Consider the following 22851-nt stretch of genomic DNA (forward strand, 5'->3'; position numbering starts at 1 on the left):
CGGATTGTGTATGGAAATCAGCGCATACAGTGGGTGGGCTTTAGACCGGATGTAAGCCACATCCACTAAATGTACACTAAATAGAAATAGTATAAAATACTGCATCAAATGGTGTAGCCTACTGCAGCTATTTATAACCAGGTAGTGTATAAGTGAAATTGAACACTTAAATTAGTATTTAATACTTGAACTAACAACAGATGGGTCTATATACTATTTGTCTTTTTTTTTTTTTCTTTCTTTTACTTACTTAGAGCTTAACAAGAATATTACAAGTCATCTCATCTTAAAGAAACATTTAAAAAATGTTAGGGCATAAAACCCAAAGTTGTTAAACCTTTTATTATTCTCATTCTGATTTGTTATTTATAGAAAATAAATGTGACTTATTGGGAAACAAGTGTTTTTCTTTACAAACCAAGATATTGGCCTAAATTATAATGAACTAGAATTTCGCCCCCCTTCGGGGGGCTCAATCCTAGTGTCGTTGCAGCGCAATATGGGAAGAAGGAAATTGCGGGAATTGACAGACTCCACTTCATGTTTCAGCTGTGGTTTTAAACTCAGTAGTGTGCCCTGCACACAGCGCACACTCGCAATTGCAGCTGGAGGGCGACGCGACACACACACACACACACACACACACACACACACACACACACACACACACACAGAGCGATGTGTGGATAAATCACTGAGATTTGGGAAATGTGTTCAGAAGTACAACGATTAAGCACGCACAGGCAAATGTCAGAAGCATCTGTTTCGGTTTCCAAACAGGAAGTTGTAAATGTGCTTATTAGACGGAGGCAGCGTGATGCTGGCATCTATTGTGATGCCAGCATCACCACATTTCACATAGAAATATAAGCACCCATTTACTCGCTTAGCGGAGACTGTGGGGTGGTAGAGGACATCTCCCCGGACGCGTGGGTATGTCCAGATAGTTGCCTCGCGGAGGCCTCTTTGTCCAGTGTCCATTCTGGGTCTGGAAACGGCACTTTTTTGAGTGTTGACCCCAATAGAAGGTCTGCTGCTCTGAATTTTACACCTCTCCCGCTTAGCGGAGACTGTGGGGTGGTAGAGGACATCTCCCCGGACGCGTGGGTATGTCCAGATAGTTGCCTCGCGGAGCCGTCTTTTGTCCAGTGTCCAGTCTGGGTCCGGAAACGGTAATTTATTTTGCATTGACCCCAGTAGAAGCTCTGCTGCTCTGAATTTTACACCTCTCTCGCTTAGCGGAGACTGTGGGGTGGTAGAGGACATCTCCCCGGACGCGTGGGTATGTCCAGATAGTTGCCTCGCGGAGGCCTCTTTGTCCAGTGTCCATTCTGGGTCTGGAAACGGCACTTTTTTGAGTGTTGACCCCAATAGAAGGTCTGCTGCTCTGAATTTTACACCTCTCCCGCTTAGCGGAGACTGTGGGGTGGTAGAGGACATCTCCCCGGACGCGTGGGTATGTCCAGATAGTTGCCTCGCGGAGGCCTCTTTGTCCAGTGTCCATTCTGGGTCCGGAAACGGTACATTTTTTTGCATTGACCCCAGTAGAAGCTCTGCTGCTGTGAATTTTACACCTCTCCCGCTTAGCGGAGACTGTGGGGTGGTAGAGGACATCTTCCCAAACGCGTGGGTATGTCCAGATAGTTGCCTGGCGGAGCCGTCTTTTGTCCAGTGTCCACTTTATAAAGTCCATGCACTCCAGTGAATAGCATTTATCCATTTAGATAACTTTTTTATGTTATTTAATTACTTATTTTTACACAGAAACATAATGTGTGTCTTTACAATAACTGTAATGTAATAATAATACTAATAATGTAATGTAAAAATTATTTAATTAACGAATTAAATAATCTTATTTTATTCTGAAAGCAACCGGATGTCTTAAATCTGCTAGCTGTCAGACCGGAAGTTCTAAATTTGCTCATAAGACGGAGCCTTAGACGGAGCCAACTCGCAGGCAGTGCGAGAGGCTGGTTACAGGATTCTATAGGTCAGCCGTTTTGGTGTGACACACACGGCTTCCACATTTAGCTTCATACTGGGTGAAAGTGTCCTTCCAAAAATTATTATTTCGCTCGAAATTCTTATTCACAATGACATCGAGTTGAGGTGTTTGTGTTTTAGGGTAATTGTTGCATAAGCGCTATTTCGCACTATTTCTCCCTCCCCTCCCCTGTGTCTGAAGCAGCTAGCATGGAAGCTATATGGATTATGGAAGCTTTCCCTCCGATTGCACACAACCATGCCGTTATCCACGCGTCCATCCGATTGCTTTTAATGTAAATGTCCCATCCACTGAGCAATAGCGATATAAGCGCCTTATTCATTCATTCGATTCATTTGGGTGTGGGGCTGTGCAGTGCTGTGGGCAGCCTTTCTGACGGAGGCTCGGAGCTGCTGCTGCTGACGCTGTTCGAGTCGCATGGAGCAGTATAGAGTAGGCGTGGCGCAGCATTAGAAGGGCGCAGCAAATGCACGACATTGAGGGGTAGAAACCATCCCGGTCGCGTGGTTCATCTAACGCGTGTGTCACTGTGAAGGACTGGCCCCAATAAGTGAACGTAGTTGGCGTAGTAGACGCCAACATGACGATTCTGACGTAGGCTGGTGATGTTGAGCAACAATGGCGTGGTTGACAAAAGTAATATTTATTCAGTAATTAAGACATTTCTTTCAATGAAATGTAGCCTATATGTATTCTGGGAGTGTGCCGAATTTATTTTGCATATAGAGATGTGTGGTGAAAGTGTGGTTGGGTCGGAGAAAGCTGTTGGATAAACGGCCATGTGCTTATGTACCCCTGTCTATTAGGGTAGCAGGATTATTATGATTATTATTATTAGTATTGTTATTGTGATTATTACATGGATTATTGTTGTGATGTGAGCTTGTGGCTGACTCACTATCTAGAAAATAAAAACATGGCACTTCATTTAAAATAGGTTACAGACCCCTGTTATATGCGCTTGTTTTGGGATTCTTTTTAAAGACCTATTTACTTGTTTCTATGAGACATGGCAACGCCAACAGCGCAGCGAAAGGCATCCACGTCTTTCTCTTGTGAAATGCTGAGATTAGAAACGACCATAATTATTTCATTTCTCAACCTTAAAAAAAAAATAAAGACATCTCCATAATCCTTGGGAAGTGTGTGTAGCAAAAGTAGTCGGCATTGTCATGGTTGAAAGTATTCATGCAACACTGACGCTGTAAGCTGTGTGATGCTAACGCGCTAACACCGTTAGCATGGTCTGTGTTGGTCAAAGGAAAAAGGATAGATATGAAACTACTGGCCAAAGTGTCATACAAAACACAACACCTAAAATCGGAATGTGATGGTGACCTATTGAGCACAAACAGACAATCATGATTTGCTTGCTGGACCTATAATTAATTTATGTGCATTACATTTCCACCTCGCACATATAAATGAAAAGCAAGATGGATGCTAACGCGCTAACACCGTTAGCATGTTCTGTGTTGGTCGGAAAAAGGATAGATATGAAACTACTGGCCCAAATAAATGTCATAGAAAACACAACACCTAAAATCGGAATGTGATGGTGACCTATTGAGCACAAACAGACAATCATGATTTGCTTGCTGGACCTATAATTAATTTATGTGCATTACATTTCAACCTCGCACATATAAATCAAGCCACAGTGCAGTCAGAGAGTAGTTCACAGGTCACACACAGGAGCAGTGAAAGGGGGAGGGGCCTTCGGATGGCAGTGTAGAGTAGGCACGACATTGAGGGGTAGAAACCATCCCGGTCGCGTGGTTGATCTAACGCGTGTGTCACTGTGAAGGACTGGCCCCATTAAGTGAACGTAGTTGGCGTAGTAGACGCCAACATGACGATTCTGACGTAGGCTGTTGAGGTTGAGCAAGAATAGCGTGTTTCAGAAAAGTAATATTTAAACAGTAAAGAAGACATTTTTGGCGAATGCAATGTAGTCTATGTCTTTTGTGGGAGTGTGCAGGTTTTATTTTGCATAGAGAGATGTGTGGTGGAAGTGTGGCTTGGTCGGAGATAGAGCACGAATGAACGGCCAGGTGCTCATGTACCCCTGTCTATTAGGGTAGCAGGATATAGCCCTCAATGCTGAAAAAGAAGGTTTTAAAAAAATAGATTGCAAAAATTTAATCGAACATCGAAGCAAATCGTGAGCTTCAAATCGAAAATTGAATTGAATCGTGGACTAGGCGAATCGTGATAGCGAATCGAACATCCAATCGAATCGTGAGCTGCAAATCGAAAATTGAATTGAATCGTGGACTAGGCGAATCGTGACAGCCCTAATGTATACATACGCCTGCACGCACACACACGCACATGCACGCCTGTAAGGCCCCCCCCCCCACACACACACACACCAACATGCGATTCATTAAATAACTATTTCTCCGCACGCGCGCACACAACATTATTCACGTGAAGCCTACAGGGAATTACCGACGGAATGTATATACACACACACACACACACACACACACACACACAGTCCCGGCTCACACGCTTAGAATTTATAGATGCGCGATTACATAACAGCTGGGCGTCATTATAGCCACACACGTCTCTAACTTGCGGTCACAGTCGCGAAACTTTTCAGTTGTGTGGTACTTTTATATTGATTTAACTGCAACAGAAAGTTCCCATCTCCCAGCCACGGAGCTGAAACAAAAAGCAACACTGTTTGTTTCTGGCCAGTGTTGCCAAATAAGCGATTAGTAAGTAATGTAATTTAATTTATCAGCGATTTTGGGATTATTTTTGTAGATTGAAAAAATATTGGGGGTCCTTTGCTCTTGCCATGACAATGTTTGAGAACCACTGCTCTAAAACAATATTAGACAAAGTTTCAGACACAAACACATTGCTCTCTCTCTCTCTCTTCTCCTTTTGTATAAATTAAATAGGCCTATTCATGATTCTGCTTATAGAGAAGTAGCCTATGTTAGTTTGTTTTATGGACTTGAGAGCTACTTTCAAAACCACCAGCTCAACATACCCACCAAATAAAACTATCATCCCATTGCTGCAAATAGTGACAAAATGTAATTGAGGGGCCTTTCATATAAACGCACATGGAATGGGAAATAGAGGGGGAAAAATGCAAATCGTAGGCTTTTATTTTTGTTGGTATTTCACTTTGCTACTGATGATTGTAAGCAAGTATTGCATTGTGTGTTTGAGCTGACAGGCCCTTTTTGATGTCAATCAATCAAGTCATCTCAGGTCATCTAAAGCGGCAGATGCAAAAATCGTTTTTTATATTAAAATTAAATATATTTTTAGTGCCATGTCATGTGGTCTACCTGCAAAGCCTTTGTAGATCCTGATCTACCATTTGGGCACTTAACGTCAGATCAGGGGTTTTTCTCGGCCAGCGCCAAAAATGCTCCCCGAAAGCATAATCGCAGCAAATACCGGCCACTGTGTACGAGCCTTAACATGTTGACTACACTACACTACACATAATAACTAATAACCCGTTTTCAGCTTAAAGCAATTATATTTCATTGAAGCAACTCCTTAGCATTGTTTTCATACCATGGATGTGATAAGAAAATGTATCAAACATAAGGGAAATATTAAATAGTATCGGGTGTACCAGTTTGGCCTTTTCTTTTTTTTCAATGGGGCAATACATTGATTAAACAAACGTTTGTTTGATTGATTGAGTTGTACAATGTTATACAACCCTAAACTACTTTTACAATACACTACACAATACAATACAATTTCAGAACATAGAATATTGGCCAATATGTCAAATATGTAAATATTACATATCGCATTGAATGGAAGCGGACCATTTCTAACACATGTTACAAATGACCCGCTTTTGCAAGTTTTCTTTGCAGTTGCTTACAGACCAGAATGAATGAGTCTATTATACATGGGAGAAGTGGTACCCATACTCATTCTTTGTGCTCTATCTCCGACCGAACCACACTTTTACCACACATCTCTATATGCAAAATCAATTCGGCACGCTCCCCGAACTGACATAGGCTATTTTTGAGCCGTTCAAGTGTCTTATTTACTCTGCAAATATTACTTTTATGAAACACGCTGTTATTGCTCAACGTCACCAGCCTACGTCAACATCGTCATGTTGGCGTCTACCAAAATCGTCATGTTGGCGTCTACTACGCCAACTACGTTCACTTAATGGGGCCAGTCTTTCACAGTGACACACATGTTACATGAACCACGCGCCCGGGATGGTTTCTACCCCTCAATGTCGTATTTGCTGCGCCCTTCTAATGCTGCGCCACGCCTACTCTACACTCACTGCTTGCAGCAGCAGCACTCGCTGGGAGCTGGGTCTGCAGGCGACCGTGTGTGTGCGTGCGTGCATGTGTGTGTGTGTGTGTGTGTGTGTGTGTGTGTGTGTGTGTGTGTGTGTGTGTGTGTGTGTGTGTGCGTGTACACGTGTGTGTGTGGTGTGTGTGTGTGTGTGTGTGTGTGTGTGTGTGTTGCATCTTGGAGCTGTTAATTACCCATGACCGTGCCCCCCCCTTGCGCAGCAGGCTGGGTGTCCTCGGGGGCCAGTGATAGTAGTGGTGGGACGGGACTCCAGTGCGAAATAGCGCTTATGCAACAATTACCCTAAAAACACATACACCTCAACTTCATGTCATTGTGAATAACAATTTCGAGCGAAAAAATAATTCTTGGAATGACACTTTCACCCAGTATGAAGCTAAATGTGGAAGCCGTTTGTGTCATACCAAAACTGGTGTCCTATAGAATCCTGTAACCGAACGATCCTCTTGCATCTGGGCTGAGGGAGGCACTGCCTGCGAGTTGGCTCCGTCTAATAAGCACATTTACAACGTCCTGTTTGAGAGCTAGCTAATTTAAGACATCCGGTTGCCTTCAGAATAAAATAAGGTTATTTAATTCGTTAATTACATAATTATTACATTACATTATTAGTATTATTGTTACATTACAGTTATTGTAAAGACACATTATGTTCCTGTGTAAAAATAAGTAATTAAATATATCTAAATGGATAAATGCTATTCACTAGAGTGCATGGACTTTATAAAGTAATATTCACACTACTTTTGGATTTGCAGGCCTGCCGCCACGGGGGGGGGGGGGTAAAGGGGTGTTTGCCCCCCTAAATCAACCTCTTTGCCCCCTTAGATCAAAAGTAGAAAAAACTCTATAGTTACAGACAAAACAATGGTACATTTCCAGCCATTCAATTAAATTCCCTTGCTTGAAAGGAAGGAAGTAAGGATGCATCTTAATACAGGATCCAGCAGCATCTTAATGATCTCCCATCTAGAACTGGAAAAACAACATTCCTCACCTATAGGCCATCCTTGGGGTGGGGAGGGGTGCTACTGTAATTGTTGCAGTGGTCAGGGTGCTTAAGTGGGCAGATACTGTAACTAGCCAGGGGTGCTAATGTCATTGTGCTGGGTGTGGTCAGGGTGCTTAAGTGGGCAGCTTAGCTACTGTAACTAGCCTATTTATTTGTTTCTAAAAATGTCAAAAATTAAATATATATTTTTTAGATTTGCCAATTTTGGCAGTGCCATTGATTGATAAGTTGCAGCATTTGATGTGTGTAGTTCTTTATCCCTTTCTCAAAATTTATACAAGTGAAAACATGTGAGCAAAAAGATGTGATCACCTGTAAACTCACTCATTTACAAACAAGCTCACATCACAACAATAATCCATGTAATAATCACAATAACAATACTAATAATAATAATCATAATAATAACAATAAGCTTCTTTGTAAACTCACTCATTTACAAACAAGCTCACATCAGAACAATAATGCATGTAATAATAATAACAATAATAATAATAATCATTATAAGAAAAACAACAATAACACTAACAACAGTACAGTACAGTACAGTAAAGTACAGTACAGAGGACAACATTACAGTACAGTGCCATACTAAGGAGTGCAGTACAGTATTATAATAACAACTCCCGCAATTTCTTTCTTCCCATATTGCGCTGCAACGACACTGGGATGAGGCCCCCGAAGGGGGCCGAAATTCTAGTATATATACAGTAGAGTTATGTATTTAGGTCTAGTCCGCAGTTGTTGTAGGCGAGAGGCCGAGAGGCACTTTGTTGGCCACAGAAGCGGGGCGCTGTTATAAGTGGCGGCAGTGGCTCAGGGGTAGAGTTGCCGGATGGCAACCGCAAGGCTCCCAGTTCGAACCCGAGCTCCCCCAGAGTGTCGAAGTGTCCTTGAGCAAGACTCTGAACCCCTAATTGCTCTCGATGTGCCTTGCATGGTTTCCTCTGCCATCATTGAATGTATGAATGTGTGAGTGAATGGGTGAATGTAATGCACAATCTACTGTATGTAAAGCGCCTTGGATAAAGGCGATATATAAAATATATAAAGAATTTTGAATGTCGCGTATCTGCTCAGTCCAGTGAGACAGTGGACAGATACATGGACAGATAGATCGATATATCGATTCATAGATAGATAGGATGGACGACACAGCGAACAACAACAAAAAACAGGCATCTCCTCACCAAGGCGAACTCATGTGACACGCGTCCGTCAGGTGGTAGTTTGGCACCAAAGCCCAGAGCTGGGAACATCTTGTCGCTGTCATAGTCCTGGATTATCTCGCCCACGGCCCTCAGAGCCATGGCATACGCATTCAGCTGGTACGGGCTCATGTAATGCAGCGACGTGGGTTGTGATGGGTTGCCTGGCATGGGGACAATATATTATTTATTTTATATTCATCTTTTTTTGCTGAAGAAGAAAATGTGGCACTGATCAAATCAGTCCAGCGGTTTACATCAGTGGTGGTCTGTGGCTCAAATGCTGAATAAATGAGGGGCCTTGATATGAAATAAGTTGAAAACCACTGAGGGCAAACACTTATAGATGACGGCTAGCCTCCGGCATCACAGAGATATTACACAAAAATGATAGAACATTACAGTCATTACTCATCTCGAATGGTGACAGTTCTCTCAGAAGCTGTACTATAACTGCAAACTACAAAATTGCCTCACCCACCTGCATTGAGCAGAGGAACTCCTGTGTGTGAGTATTACATCTCAGCATTCAACCCCATAGTCCCCCCCGAGAATCAAAACACAATGCTTTTGAGCACGGCTAACACATAGGGCTGTAGGGCTAGGCAGGGGGGTGCAGTGCCCGGTGTCAAGTCGGTCGGACCCACAGTTGTCCAGAACCGACCGGGCTCTGGACAGGGTCCCTGCCCAGGGTCCATATATGGAGCTGGCTTGTTCTGACATCATTCTGACATCTGCATAGACTCTATATGGGCATAATAGGGACACAGGTATAATATCTGGGTGGGGCATTCATTTCCAACTTGCATCGATCCAAGTAGGCCAGTACCCAACGGGCACCGCTGTAGAGGCCCTACGGGCACCACTCTAGTAACTATAATTAAAGGCAATTGAAAGGCATTTGAAATTAAATAAAAATGTAACTTTTCAGGATTCAAATTCAAAAATAGCAAAACAAATCAGGATTTCAATTCAAATAATAGCAAAAATAGCCAATCTACAAGCTCAAAACGCATCGCACTGCGACGCGTTTTGAGCCCCAGGGGCCAGCTATTGATGTATTGATTTTATTTGATTGTATTGTTGATGCTATACGTTTTCTTGACTTGTACAGCACTTTGGTCGATGACAGTCGTTATTAAATGTGGTTTATAAATAAAGTTTGATTTGATTTGATGTCTCGTGACCCCCGCCCCGGCTACAATAACCTTAATAAAAGAGAAAATACATCATACAGTACATAAATTCTGAAACACTCTTAAGGGTTAGTTCCAATTTTTCGACTTAAAGCTGTAGGAAGTATAGCCATTATAGTGGTTGCAAAGATATTAATGTATTATTGACCTATTTCTGCCATATAGCAAAACTTTAGTTCAACATTGAACCCACTGTCACATGGAACTATGGTATTGTGCTGCTGCTGGCGTAGTGATACTAGACACAAAATATAGTTCCACGTGAGAGGGGTCAAACAGTTGCACTAGAAATAGGTCAACAATACATATGACGCTAGTTTTGTGGATTAATTTATTTCCTATGGGTGGCCCCCAGACCCTCACCAAATGACCGGAACTACAGCTATTTAAGTCCAAAAATCTATTTCCATTTTCCAGCCATTCAGTTGCAAAAAACTAAAAACAAAATAATCTGGCGACCCCCCCAAAATAATTTGGCGTAAATACGCATACGCCTGTAAGAGTAGCTCTTGCCCATGTAGTTAATGGGGTTCAATTACCACCAAGCTCAGGAACCTATAGTCGAGTGCAGCCTGTGCAGCGCCATGTGACTGTCTGTCTGGTCAGTGCCAGGTGGTGAGGACAGGCTCCAACAGCCCAGCTCCACTGACCTATAACACAGGACCCAGGGCTGTGTTCTTCTGATCCCCCCCCCTGCTCTACTCCCTGTACACCCATGACAGCATGGCCACGCACAGCTCCAGCCTGGCCATTGAGTTCGCAGACGACATAACAGTCATAGGCCTGATTACCAACAATGATGGGACTATCTTGGCGTTCGGCTCTGCTACATTTTTCTTAGATATACAATCAGTAAGACGAGAAGCGACTTGGTCCCGTGCACGCATCCTGACGGCAGACTGCTGGGCGAGCGCTGGCACTTTGGAATGGGGGGTCAAATCAACATATCCTCCTGGGTGACAGCTAGGCCGGATTAACAATGGAATTTACTGGAGCTTAAGCGACAGGGCCCGCAGGAGGGCCCTATGTGTGCGAGACTATTTCAAATAGGTACATCTGTTGCTTCCGTCGAAACCGTATTCATAGGTCACCGATTGCCACATCAGAGTATGGGTCTTTCATAACAGTGTATACACCTACATAGAATGCAGTGTGCTGAGTATACAGTATATGCTAATAGTCCACGGCGAATTTTCTTTAGGAAAATTAATGTGAATCAACTGCAGAACAAACATAATAAGAGACATAATAAGTGAGGCATTACATGAATGTTCTCACAAGCGTATAGCTGTAAAGAAATTGTGTTCCTGACTTTATGATAACAAAAAAATTCAACAATCAGACAAAATTGAGATTGATGAGAAACATATAGATTGCTCATCAAGGACATCTTGTAATTAAATCACGAAAGCTTCTGCGCTGGTGTAATTCACTCTAAACATAATGTCAGACACAAGGGCAGAAATTGCTGCTCAAGTCACTCACCATTTGATGCTGTGAAATCAATTGCCACTGTGAAATTAATCTGAGTCCTGTAAGACAAAATCAAGCACAAAAGCAGTGGGGAGTGTGTGTGTGTGTGTGTGTGTGTGTGTGTGTGTGTGTGTGTGTGTGTGTGTGTTCGGTGTGCACATGCGTGCGTGCGTGTGTGCATGTGTGTGAGAGAAAGAGCGACAGAGAGAGAGAGAGAGAGAGAGAGAGAGACAGACATGGAATTATCAATCAAGATAAATTACAGTGCACACAGCGGGCGGTGGCATGGCAATTAAACCGCAGGGTTAATGTCAGCTGACATCCTGCCAATATCAGAGCTACAGTAGACATGATGTAAACATGATAATCCTCTGTATCAATATCAGAGCTACAGCAGACATGATGTAAACATGATAATCCTCTGTATCAATATCAGAGCTACAGCAGACATGATGTAAACATGACCAGTAAGACGCGCAAACGCGGGAAGCGAACGCAGCTCGTACATATTTGGGTTTTGGACGTATAGCTGCTTTGGGGACTCCTTATATGGTTATGGCTGAGTCATGGTGACACAAATCACTCAGCTCCATATATGGGCACAAAAGCGGGACAGACAGACAGAAAGACAGACATACATGATCTGCTAGGTCTCATAGTAAGTGCTCAATGCTTTCGCAATAATCCTCTCCATCATCTCCACTACATTAGCACTATAACACCTCATCTACACTGCCAGCGATGCGAGCGAGCGATGAAATCTCATTAGAAGTCGCAATTTTCACTGCGACTGTCCTGGCGTACCACGAGTGACAACGCGCCGTGCAGCGACGTCGTCCACACCTCCTATATTCGCTCGCAGGGTCTCTATTTGAGCGAGGTTTCGCGGCCCCAAATACTTTTATTGGTTGAGATCTACACGCTACTATTTATTGGTTATTTGACCGACGCTCCATATCAGGACAGTTTTTCGCACGTCGGAACGCTCGCTCCTTGCCTGTGTAGATGAGGTGTTAGCAGTGATGTACCCAGGGGTGGTCTTTTAGATGGGTCCCACAGGGACATTTTGAGTCCTACTTCAACGATGTTACAGTACAGTACTGAGTACAGTATTGCATCCCAGGACCCCTGGGTTTCCTACAACTGGAGGTCTGAAGAAATGGTGAATCACATCTGGATGATGTCATCAAGATGTGATTCACCATGTTGATGATTTTTGTTAAACATTTTTTTCAAACAAACACAGAATGGTGGGACTTTTTTATTATTATATTATATATATATATTATATATATTATTATATATAAGGTATATTAATGACATAGTAAAATGTTGAAAATGAGTGGAATGCCCCGGATTGAAAATGTCCCGGATTGAAAATGTCCCGGATTGAAAATGTACTCAGATAAAAGTACACAAGTTCAAATGGGTACAAAAACTTGAGTTTAGAACATAGCAGATCTACAAGCTCACAATGCGGCAACATATCGCGACACATTGTGAGCTTGTAGATCTGCAATTATCAAATGGCCTAAATGTATATACTGTAGGTTTGAAGTGGTTAATGTATGTTTTCAAATAATTGTAGTAGAGTAAAAGTCTTATACTCAAGTAAAGTACCTCAAAATACTACTTGAGTAGTACTTGAGTAAATGTACTTAGTTACCACTGATGGAAGGGAACACATAACTGTAGATACTGTAGCACTGGTGGGGTTGTGAAAGTTCATATCGAAAATGTGATAAAGTGCTTGATAACATTTTAATAAAATGAATGGATTCAAGTAAAGGTCAATGAAATCTAATTAAATTTCCACGGTACCAGAGAAGAACAGACAGACATACAGCTCATGCTGAACTAACTTACCCGCCTTTGATGTAGTCTAGAAAGGAAAGCTCTGTATCCACTAAGCAGGACAGAAGTGTGACCTGTGAGACACATTGATATATATATATTATTGTTCATGTGTCTTCTTTTTTCCTAGGCTATATTCAGCTATTAGTGTAGATCTTTGTCTTAAACAAACATTAAATTCCCATTGACAATCAATGGAGAATTTACGTCATGATGTACGGAGTTATGGAGATTTGTGGCCTAATGCATAGGAAACTGGCTGGGTCCTTGAAATGAATAAATGAATTACTGCCCTGAGTTACATGTAAATGCCCTAATCTGCAATGGTATTATTGGGATGCTAAATTGCAATCTATTACAGTATATATTATTTTGCATCTGAAATGTCACCTGCTTGGTTGGATTTAGAATCCTGTCCTGTTATATATATCTGTGTGGCTTTCACACTAAACGGTTGACATTTCACACACATGCAGGATGCCGTGTATGCGAGCGAGACCGACACAGGATGCCTCTCTCTCTCCCTCTCTCTGCGTGCACGCCACACAGACAGTAGCCTCGGTACCCAGGCTTTCATTTTCGTCGGCGCACACACACAGGAATAGCCAGGCTACACAGGGCGAAATGTTTGTGATAGCGTATAGCCTACGTGCGCTATAGCGAGACAGGACGTTATAAATCTTGATTTTTATTAAATAACTGTCTCTCTCCGTATGTGCGCACGCACGCACACAAACACACAGAGTGCACAAGGTGCTAGATATTCAGAAACGGTCGGGAGCGCTTTTATCGGCACTACTGTATATCTTCTCGCAGAGACATTACAGATTGGACAGAGAGGGATAACACATTCCTCCGCTAAGACCAACAAGTAGGGGTTTCAGTGACAGGGACGATAAACATGGGGGGAATGGAAAAATAAACTGGTATCAGAACTCTTGAGTATGTTTAAATTGGTACACACAAATCAATTTAACTGTGAGATATTGTGGAGCTGCTAGCTACAGTAATAGCTCACCGTTCCTGAGTTTTGGTACTTTTTCTTCTTCTTTCTGTTCTTCCTTGGATTTAGCACCTGTGAATAGAGCAAGACCTCAAGGTCAATCCATTGATCAATAGTCGAAGATAGTGTAACCAAACCCACAGACTATTCACTCTTTTCTTTTTGTCACATTGATGGCGTGATGCCAGGCGATAAAGGTAGATCATGGGAACTCAACATACAAAATGGAAAGTTTTTCCTTTGTGCGTGCGTGTGTCATTCAATCACAAATTTACACAGAATGTTTATTTTTTCTGCATTTTTCTGCATTTCCCTGTGCGAAACTGTCTCACTGTATCATTCCCAATTACCCAGTTTCAATCTGACATCCCTTTTGGGCATATGTCATTATAGGCAAAACATTTCAAAAGAACATTTTCAAAAATGCTAATAATAGCAGATTGTTCTGATCTGGGGCATTACAGGAGCAGAGCCACTCTACCAAATACAACACAATAGCATTGCAATTAATGGTTTTCAGATTGAAATGATAGGATGTTCTAGTTACAGTACTGTACTGTATATACTGTATAATATATACTGTACAGTATGTATGATGGAGTGCACCACAGACCGTTGTAAGCTGTGTGTGTGTGTGTGTGTGTGTGTGTGTGTGTGTGTGTGTGTGTGTGTGTGTGCGCGTGCGTGCATGCATGTGTGCGTGCGTGCGTGAGTGTATGTCCTTTGTACAAGGTGTTCTAGTACTTCTGTTTATACAGACATAAATACATATTTCAAATGTGTGTGTGTGTGTGTGTGTGTGTGTGTGTGTGTGTGCGACAGTCAGAACATCACCTCGTACACGTGGAACTGTGATTGACAGCTGGCTATCTCTCTGTAGCTGGTGCTGAACTGTCCGATAAAGTCGTGACTGGGAAAGCGAACAGACACAAGCAAACGAACACAAGCATACACGCACACAAACACACCCACACACACACACACACACACACACACACACACACACACACACACACACACACACACACACACACACACACACACACACACACACACACACACACACACACTATATCAGCCCTTCAGCCCTATATACATTTCGGCCATTTGAAAATAGTCAATCTACAAGCTCACAATGCGTCGCAAGTCTTGTATAGAGCTGCTATTTTCAAAAGATATTTATACATTTGAAAACTTTAAATGGGACATTCTGCACAATTTATACTTTTACTTTTGGTACTTTAAATACATATTGAAACCAATTATTTTGTACTTTTACTCAAATACATTTTTAATTCCGGACATTTACTTGTTGTAAACAGAATAGTTCTACATTGCAGTATTTATACCTTTACTTAAGGAAAACAATTGAGTAATTTTTCCACCACATGGAACCTATAGAGGGTAAGGGTATGCGTGTGACACCATCATACCCGGAAGTTATGCGGGAATGCTTCCTGAGTGTCAAAAAACTACTTTTCTAGCCTTGATAGCCCATACATCCAAACAGAAAAGTCCTATCTGATTGCATTAAACGACATTAAACTCACTTTGCCAAGTCACTTTGCCACTCGATTTCCCATTCACTTTATGCATGCGCATACTCTCTATAGACAGAAGACGAGACTATGAACGAGAGAAAGGGAATTAACACTGCCTCACCCTCCGTCTCTGTCCCAGTCATAGACCTCCACCTTTATACTCCTAGAGAGAGAGAGAGAGAGAGAGAGAGAGAGAGAGAGAGAGAGAGAGAGAGAGAGAGAGAGAGAGAGAGAGAGAGAGAGAGAGAGAGAGAGAGAGAGAGAGAGAGAGAGAGAGAGAGAGAGAGCGTGGGTGATTCCATTAAAAACCCAATTATCACCCCCAATTTAGAATCTGCGCTTAAAAAAGGCTAGTCGCTCATCTGTGGAGAAGAATGATTGGGTGCTCTGAAATGGCCACCGCCACACATTAAAAGGGCCGTCTGATATTGGGGGATTTTACAAGCACATGGGATGGAAGAGATCCGGAGACACAGATCTGGATAACTTTGTCGAGTGACATCGTCGCACCACCACAAAGTATATATTAGACAAAAACTGAGTTTTTGTCTGTCATGTTACTCATGAGTTTAGTTTTTGTTTGTGGTGCCATCGCCTTGGGTTGTCTCCTTTATTTTATATCAGGACCAAATAGCGCTGGTTCTAACCCTGCAAACAGGATGTTTTACATGCTACACAAAAACATATAGTTAATGCCACCATATTGAGGAGCAGAGGTGACAAAAACATATAGTTAATGCCACCATGGGGTCAAGAGCCTTCAGCCGCTCTGCCCCTCACCTCTGGAACTCCCTCCCCCCTGACATCAGAAACATGGACTCTATCACCACTTTCCAAACCCACCTCAAAACCCACCTGTTTAGGCAGACCTGTCTGCTGCAAGCTGTGTTTTTGTTCTGCTTTTAACTGTTCTGCTTTTAACTTGTACTGTTTTAACCTGTATGTACGGCGACCTTGAGTGCCTTGAAAGGCGCCTTATAAATAAAATGTATTATTATTATTATTATATTGAGGAGCAGAGGTGACAAAAACATATAGTTAATGCCACCATATTGAGGAGCAGAGGTGTCAGAAAGCGCTACAGAGGTACAATAATATCCCTGCCAACTGAATGTTCGCCATGCTAAAATAAGAACGCTTGAACTAACGCAATACTCATCGTAAGTCATTCTGGATAAGAGTCTGGTGAGTATCTTGCATATCTTGCATCGGACATTTCAATATTGACTCAGTGGGTTCCAAGTCCAACTTGCATCTGTGTTTTGCCGCAGACCCTGACACACAAAATGTTCCTGCCACACTGTTGTGCTCATTGTAAATCTGGAGACAAACACGGTTTGAATATAATATGTGAGTGTAAGTATTGACAGTGACAGATTTGATACTGTGAGTAATGCCTTACCTGTCATAGTCTCCATTACACAAAGCTCTAACAGGGATTTTGAAGGCCTGCCAAACTGGATCCAAAGTGTTCTTCACCACCTCTGTCTTGTGGCAGATGGTGTAACTGCGATGCGGACACACACGCGTGCGCGCACACACACACACACACACACACACACACACACACACACACACACACACACACACACACACACACACACACACACACACACACACACACACACACACACACACACACACACACACACACACACACACACACACACACACACACACACACACACACACACACACACACACACACACACACACACACACACACACACACTGAGTTACAAGGTTTCTACCCGACAATAACAACATGCAAAACGCCTCAATTTGTTTATTTACAAGGACCGTGTGGACCGTTTACTATTATTATTTAGAACAATGCAAGATAACTGAAGCTCTGACCTATTTGTGTTTCTTTTCATGCTGAAGCTACCACCATGGTGTGTGTGTGTGTGTGTGTGTGTGTGTGTGTGTGTGTGTGTGTGTGTGTGTGTGTGTGTGTGTGTGTGTGTGTGTGTGTGTGTCTATCGCTGCTGTACCCCGTGGCGTACAGTACAGTAGCTAACATTTACTGGTTCAATACATCTCCCGCCGCACAAAGTGTTAAGTGCAACCAACCAGGCCCACTCCAACCTCTCTGACCACACAATGTGTACTCTATCTCCTCCACCCTTTTGTTAACATGTTTCAGCTGCTTCCTCCTTTCATCAGTGTCCAGCCCTTTGACTGGCGGCCAGCTCCTCTGTTTGTTTTGTTGACGGCTGCACACTATGATATGTTGTAATGCTGAAAGTGTGTTATGTAACTTCCAAGGCACTATTCTTGTATATCTGTGGGTATGGTCAGTTTCTGGAGCGTGAAGTGAATATGATCTTGTTCAAGTGTCTGTAAATGCATTTACTTTTTTTTCCAGCAGCAGTGTGGAGGGAATACAAATCCTGAATTAATCCTTTGAATTTATGTTGATGTATTGTTGATATTCATTTTGTATTAGGGCCCCAAATCACACGTGTTTTTTGACTGGGAAGTCATATTTTAACAGCAGAAACTGCCTGTCATAATTTCACCTCCCTCCCTATCTAAGTATTGGACAGTATTAAGATGTTGATATTGATTTTGCATTCATCTTTAGGACCCCAAATCACACGTTAGAAAGCATGAGTGTCAATTGCAAACACAAAGTGTTTTTTGACTGGGAAGTCATATTTTAACAGCAGAAACTGCCTGTCATAATTTCCCCTCCCTCCCTATCTAAGTATTGGACAGTATTAAGATGTTGATATTGATTTTGCATTCATCTTTAGGACCCCAAATCACACCTTAGAAAGCATGAGTGTCAATTTCAAACACGTGTTTTTTGACTGGGTAGTCATATTTTGACAGCAATAAAACTGTAAATAAAAAATGCCAAGTATTGTATTAAAGATTTTTCGACCCTAAAACATGATCATCAGGTATTATTATTATATAAGAAGGAAGAAGTTTTTCAAAATAGTGTACAGTATTTGATAAAATGTCATTTTTATGTTTACATGCCTGGTGGGTGGTGATCCACCTGAACTGAAGCCACACCCACAGCTGTTGTTGTATGAGGGATAAAGGGATTATATTGTGATATATCACTGATATATCACTGTCACTATATCACTGTTTTTTTCATTGGGGCCTTTGACTGCCAATTGGTCTAGTGAAGTACTATCAACTTATAAACACATGTAAAACTGGAAAAAATACAAAAATCACAGCACTCCATCTTTAAGGAGTGATGTCTAGATTGTCTACACAAAGCACAGGAGGTTCGGGGGGGTTCTTGTCAACTTACGAGCCATCTTCGTTGCTTCGGTAAAAGACAAGGAATGGGTCTGATTTTCCAAAGAAGTCTTTCTTGTCCAGCTTATTGCCACAAAACTGCAACATTACAGACTCCTGCATGACAGTGTAGAAGCCAAAACACACACACATTATTACAGCGTATATATTGTATCAAAAGAGTAACAGCAGCGTTCTTCCCAAGAGACACAGTAAGGTTTATTACAACCCTCTCATCTGGAGATGACAGATAAGGTACCAATTATCTCATCCGGAACGACATCTGGAGCTTTTTATCTGGTCTAGGACCCATCATCTTATCTACAGTCTTTCTCCCCTACACTGTCTCTCTTTCAGCTTTCCTATTTTCTGTTTCTCCCAAACGGGCTCCCTCAGATTTCTTGATGTCTATCACTATCACTACTGTGTCCGTTTCAGCATATCCACTATTTGTCTCCATCAATAATGTCTCCCTTACTGGCCCCAAGCTGTCTCCCCTCCCAGCTTTCCTACTGACTGTCTCCCTCCCAGCTTTCCTACTGTCCATCTCCCCCAAACTGTCTCCCTCCCAGCTTTCCTACAATCTGTCCCCCTCAAAGCTGTCTGCCTCCCAGCTTTCCTACTATCTGTCTCCCCCAAGCCCCCTCCCCTCCCAGCTTTCCTTCCATCTGTCTCCCCCAAACTGTCTCCCTCTCGTCTTTGCACATTCAGTGCTTAGTGCTAAAAGTGTGGTAGTGTGTAAGTATAAGTGAGAGTCCAGGCGTGTAGGAATAAACTATTTATTTGTCACTTTATTTGTCAATTTGCCTAATGCCTTTAAACTTTGTCATATCCTTACCCTGCAGTTGTTCAGCTCTTCTGCTCTCACTACGATGGTGCCACACTTCTTTCCTGGCATTCCACTAGGAAAAAACAAAGAAAAGGGATATACTTTCAAACATTTTCCAAATGTCCAATTCAAGTACAGGTCTCACAGTGCACAGCTTTTACCATCACCATGTTGTTACAGTACATCCATACAATTCAATTCAGAACTCATACGGTATATTTCTAATTACGATGGGATATGATGGGATGTGACCCGAGAGTACCTGCAATGTGATGCGATGCGAGAGGTTGCTAGTAAGAATATCTCCATTTGGGAGAATCTGGGTTCTGTGTCAGGTGAAGGGCTCTTAAGTCATACTGTATATGCAGGCAACATTTCCCTAACCCCCACGAGGGCCTCGTGGGGGTTTGCAGGGGTGGGTAACCGTATAGTATTATAACCACAAGTAACTTAAAATTTTGTACTTGTACTCCACTTTTTTCGTTCAACAAGTTTCAAAGGGTCATATCTTCTTCAAATAATTTCCAATTTCAATGAACAATACATCATGCAAGCTTACATTCTGTAGTTTCATAATATGTAAAAAACTGAAAAATCACATGGCGCCCTTGTGTCTCAAACAAACCACTGTATCCGGTCACATATTGCCTCTCCCACCTCAATGTCTTACACTTAACAAACTAGAACAAGCAGCGCTTAAAACACTGTTACTTCTCCCGTGACATAATATCTACTGCAGCGTTTCTTCACATCTCAGTTTGGCAAAGGGTATCATTCAGCCAAAGACGGCCAAGTGTGGCCGAACAACTAAAAATAGACCCTGCCAAAGGCCACAACCGCTGGGAATGAGGGAGAGGGTGGGAGGGGGCGTAATTTAATTTTTATAAATAGTATGCAGCAATGGGTGGGTGGAGGTCTGCAATAACACAGCAGGGAAAAATCGATAGTAGATTGAAGTGAGCCTTTGAAACCTCCCCCTTCTCCTCACTGACCACAGACATGGAACCGAGTGGGGTCTCTGATGCTTGGGGGAGCATTCCCCCACCACAGACATGGAGGGGGGGGGGGGGGGGGGGGGGTCTCTGATGCTTGGGGGAGCACTCACTTAAATTAAGTCACATAGTGAGCAGAGGAACAGGGGAAAGAAAGAAAGAAAGAAAGAGAGGCAGAGAGACGCAAAAAGAGAGCACTAATGAAATAGTACAGTGATAGAGGGCGAGTTTTTAAATTGTATTGTAATAGCCTTTATTGCACAGTCAAAGTAGTTCACACAAGCTTGATGCTTGAGATGAAGCATTTCCAGGGGCCCTTCCTTTAAGTAAATTTCAATATTTATATGTAGAAGAATTGTTATTTTGATCAACGTTTGTCTGTTATTTATGGTACCAACATCAATACAGCATGGAAATACAGCACAAAATCTTATCCAATGACAAAAAAATATTCTAAGTTTTGGGTCTGAGAGGCTAAATGTCATCAAATGGTGGTCCCTGGCTCAAATGCAGAATAAATAATGGGCCTTGATATGAAAAGGGTTGAAAACCACTCTGCTAGAAGATTGCACTGCTCCATACTGTACATACTGAACTGTACAGTGAATGCTTCAGTGCCCGTTTGACATCACATGCTAGAGATGACAGAGGAATTGTTTTAATCACATACGTGGAATGTGATGCATCTTTATCTAACCAACCGTAATGTATCCCTTTTTTCCCCTCTTTCGATTCCCGTCTTCATGCACTTACAATTATTCATCCATCTCTTTCTCATATCCTCTCTCTCTCTCTCTCTCTCTCTCTCTCTCTCTCTCTCTCTCTCTCCCTTTGGTCTTTATTAGTGCGATCTGCATCCAACTTGCTGAATACAACTGAAAAACTATTGCCTTGCCTTTTTTCATGTAAATAAATGTAGACTGTATCTAGGCTTGGTTTGAAAGCAACAAACCGGCTGCGCACGCACGCACGCACGCACGCACGCACGCACACACACACACACACACACACACACACACACACACACAGTGAATAAGTCTGGGTCTGACGTGATTATGTAACTACAAAGTGGCAGTGGATTCTTACATCATCTTCCCTGTGTGTGAGTCATTCATCATCAGGTCCATTCAGCTTCAACCCAGCTTCAAGATACACACACACACCCATGTGATACTGTCCCGTATGTGGTCCAGAGACAATAGATATGTACATACTGTACATTGTACAGTACTGTCATTTTCCTTGTGTGTGTGTGTGTGGGGGGGCTCTGCCAGGCAGTGTTGATTTCGACGACTAACACTATGATGAAAAATGTTCGACGACTACCTTTTTTGAAAACTAAGGTAAGACGACTAAAAGTAAGACTAATATTGACAATTTCGTCAACAAATAAAAACTAGACTAAAACATTAGGAAGGAACTAGCTGGACAAGAGATCCAGTATAAGTCATTTTACACTTGGTTGCATGCTGAAAATATCATATTAAAAATATGCTATTTTTCAGCAAGTGTAAAATCAGGTCAAGTGTAAAATCATTACGACGGCATAATATCTTATGATAATAGTCGACTAAAACTAGACTGAGACTAAAAACATTCCAGGTGACTAAAATGTGACTAAAACGAAATAAAAACTATTCAAGAGACTATGGGCTCCATTTTCGTTCGATCTTTCTAAATAGCCTACACTGTTTGAGGATTTAGCAGTCTAAAGTTGGGATTTTGGTTACCTGTCTAAATCCCTAAAACACCTCCGTTACCCGTTATTAGGCATGTAACGATATATCGTATATAGATATATATCGATATTAATCCCGACGATATGAATCGATTCATTGAAATAAAAAAAATCGATGCATTATGGTGTGCGATGTGAAATGTGAGCTTTAGTCATATTCCATATTCAAGTGCTTTTGGAGAGAAATGAGAGTCACTTTCAGTAGTAGAGCACTGTAGAGGAGAGCTGTGTCTGTGTCTATGACTGCCCAGGTGATGATGGTCGTTGATGCTCATCAAGGAAGGCAATTATGTTTCTGCACTATCGAAAGTAATGCTACTTCTTTTGCAATGTAGTTATATAAAAAATGTGAAAAAAGCTCGGGGGGGAGATCAATTCTAAAAATAAAATAAACTGTA

At 42.1% G+C, this 22851-nt stretch overlaps 1 protein-coding gene across 1 annotated transcript in view; it reads right to left on the reverse strand.

Annotated features, from left to right (window-relative positions):
- Positions 1–22851, reverse strand: part of LOC308313517 (copine-8-like) — a gene marked incomplete at both ends in the record, with an annotated part of 79978 nt that overhangs the window by 13728 nt on the left and 43399 nt on the right. The window contains 9 exons of the mRNA XM_080760672.1: positions 8546–8727; positions 11245–11291; positions 13099–13160; positions 14105–14161; positions 14924–14999; positions 15752–15793; positions 17033–17137; positions 18908–19011; positions 19733–19796. Coding sequence (XP_080616798.1) covers positions 8546–8727; positions 11245–11291; positions 13099–13160; positions 14105–14161; positions 14924–14999; positions 15752–15793; positions 17033–17137; positions 18908–19011; positions 19733–19796 — 739 coding nt within the window. The remainder of the gene's footprint in view (positions 1–8545; positions 8728–11244; positions 11292–13098; positions 13161–14104; positions 14162–14923; positions 15000–15751; positions 15794–17032; positions 17138–18907; positions 19012–19732; positions 19797–22851) is intronic.

This window comes from Protomyctophum bolini, assembly GCF_963924005.1.
Source record: "Protomyctophum bolini genome assembly, chromosome: 4".
Classification (NCBI taxonomy): domain Eukaryota; kingdom Metazoa; phylum Chordata; class Actinopteri; order Myctophiformes; family Myctophidae; genus Protomyctophum; species Protomyctophum bolini.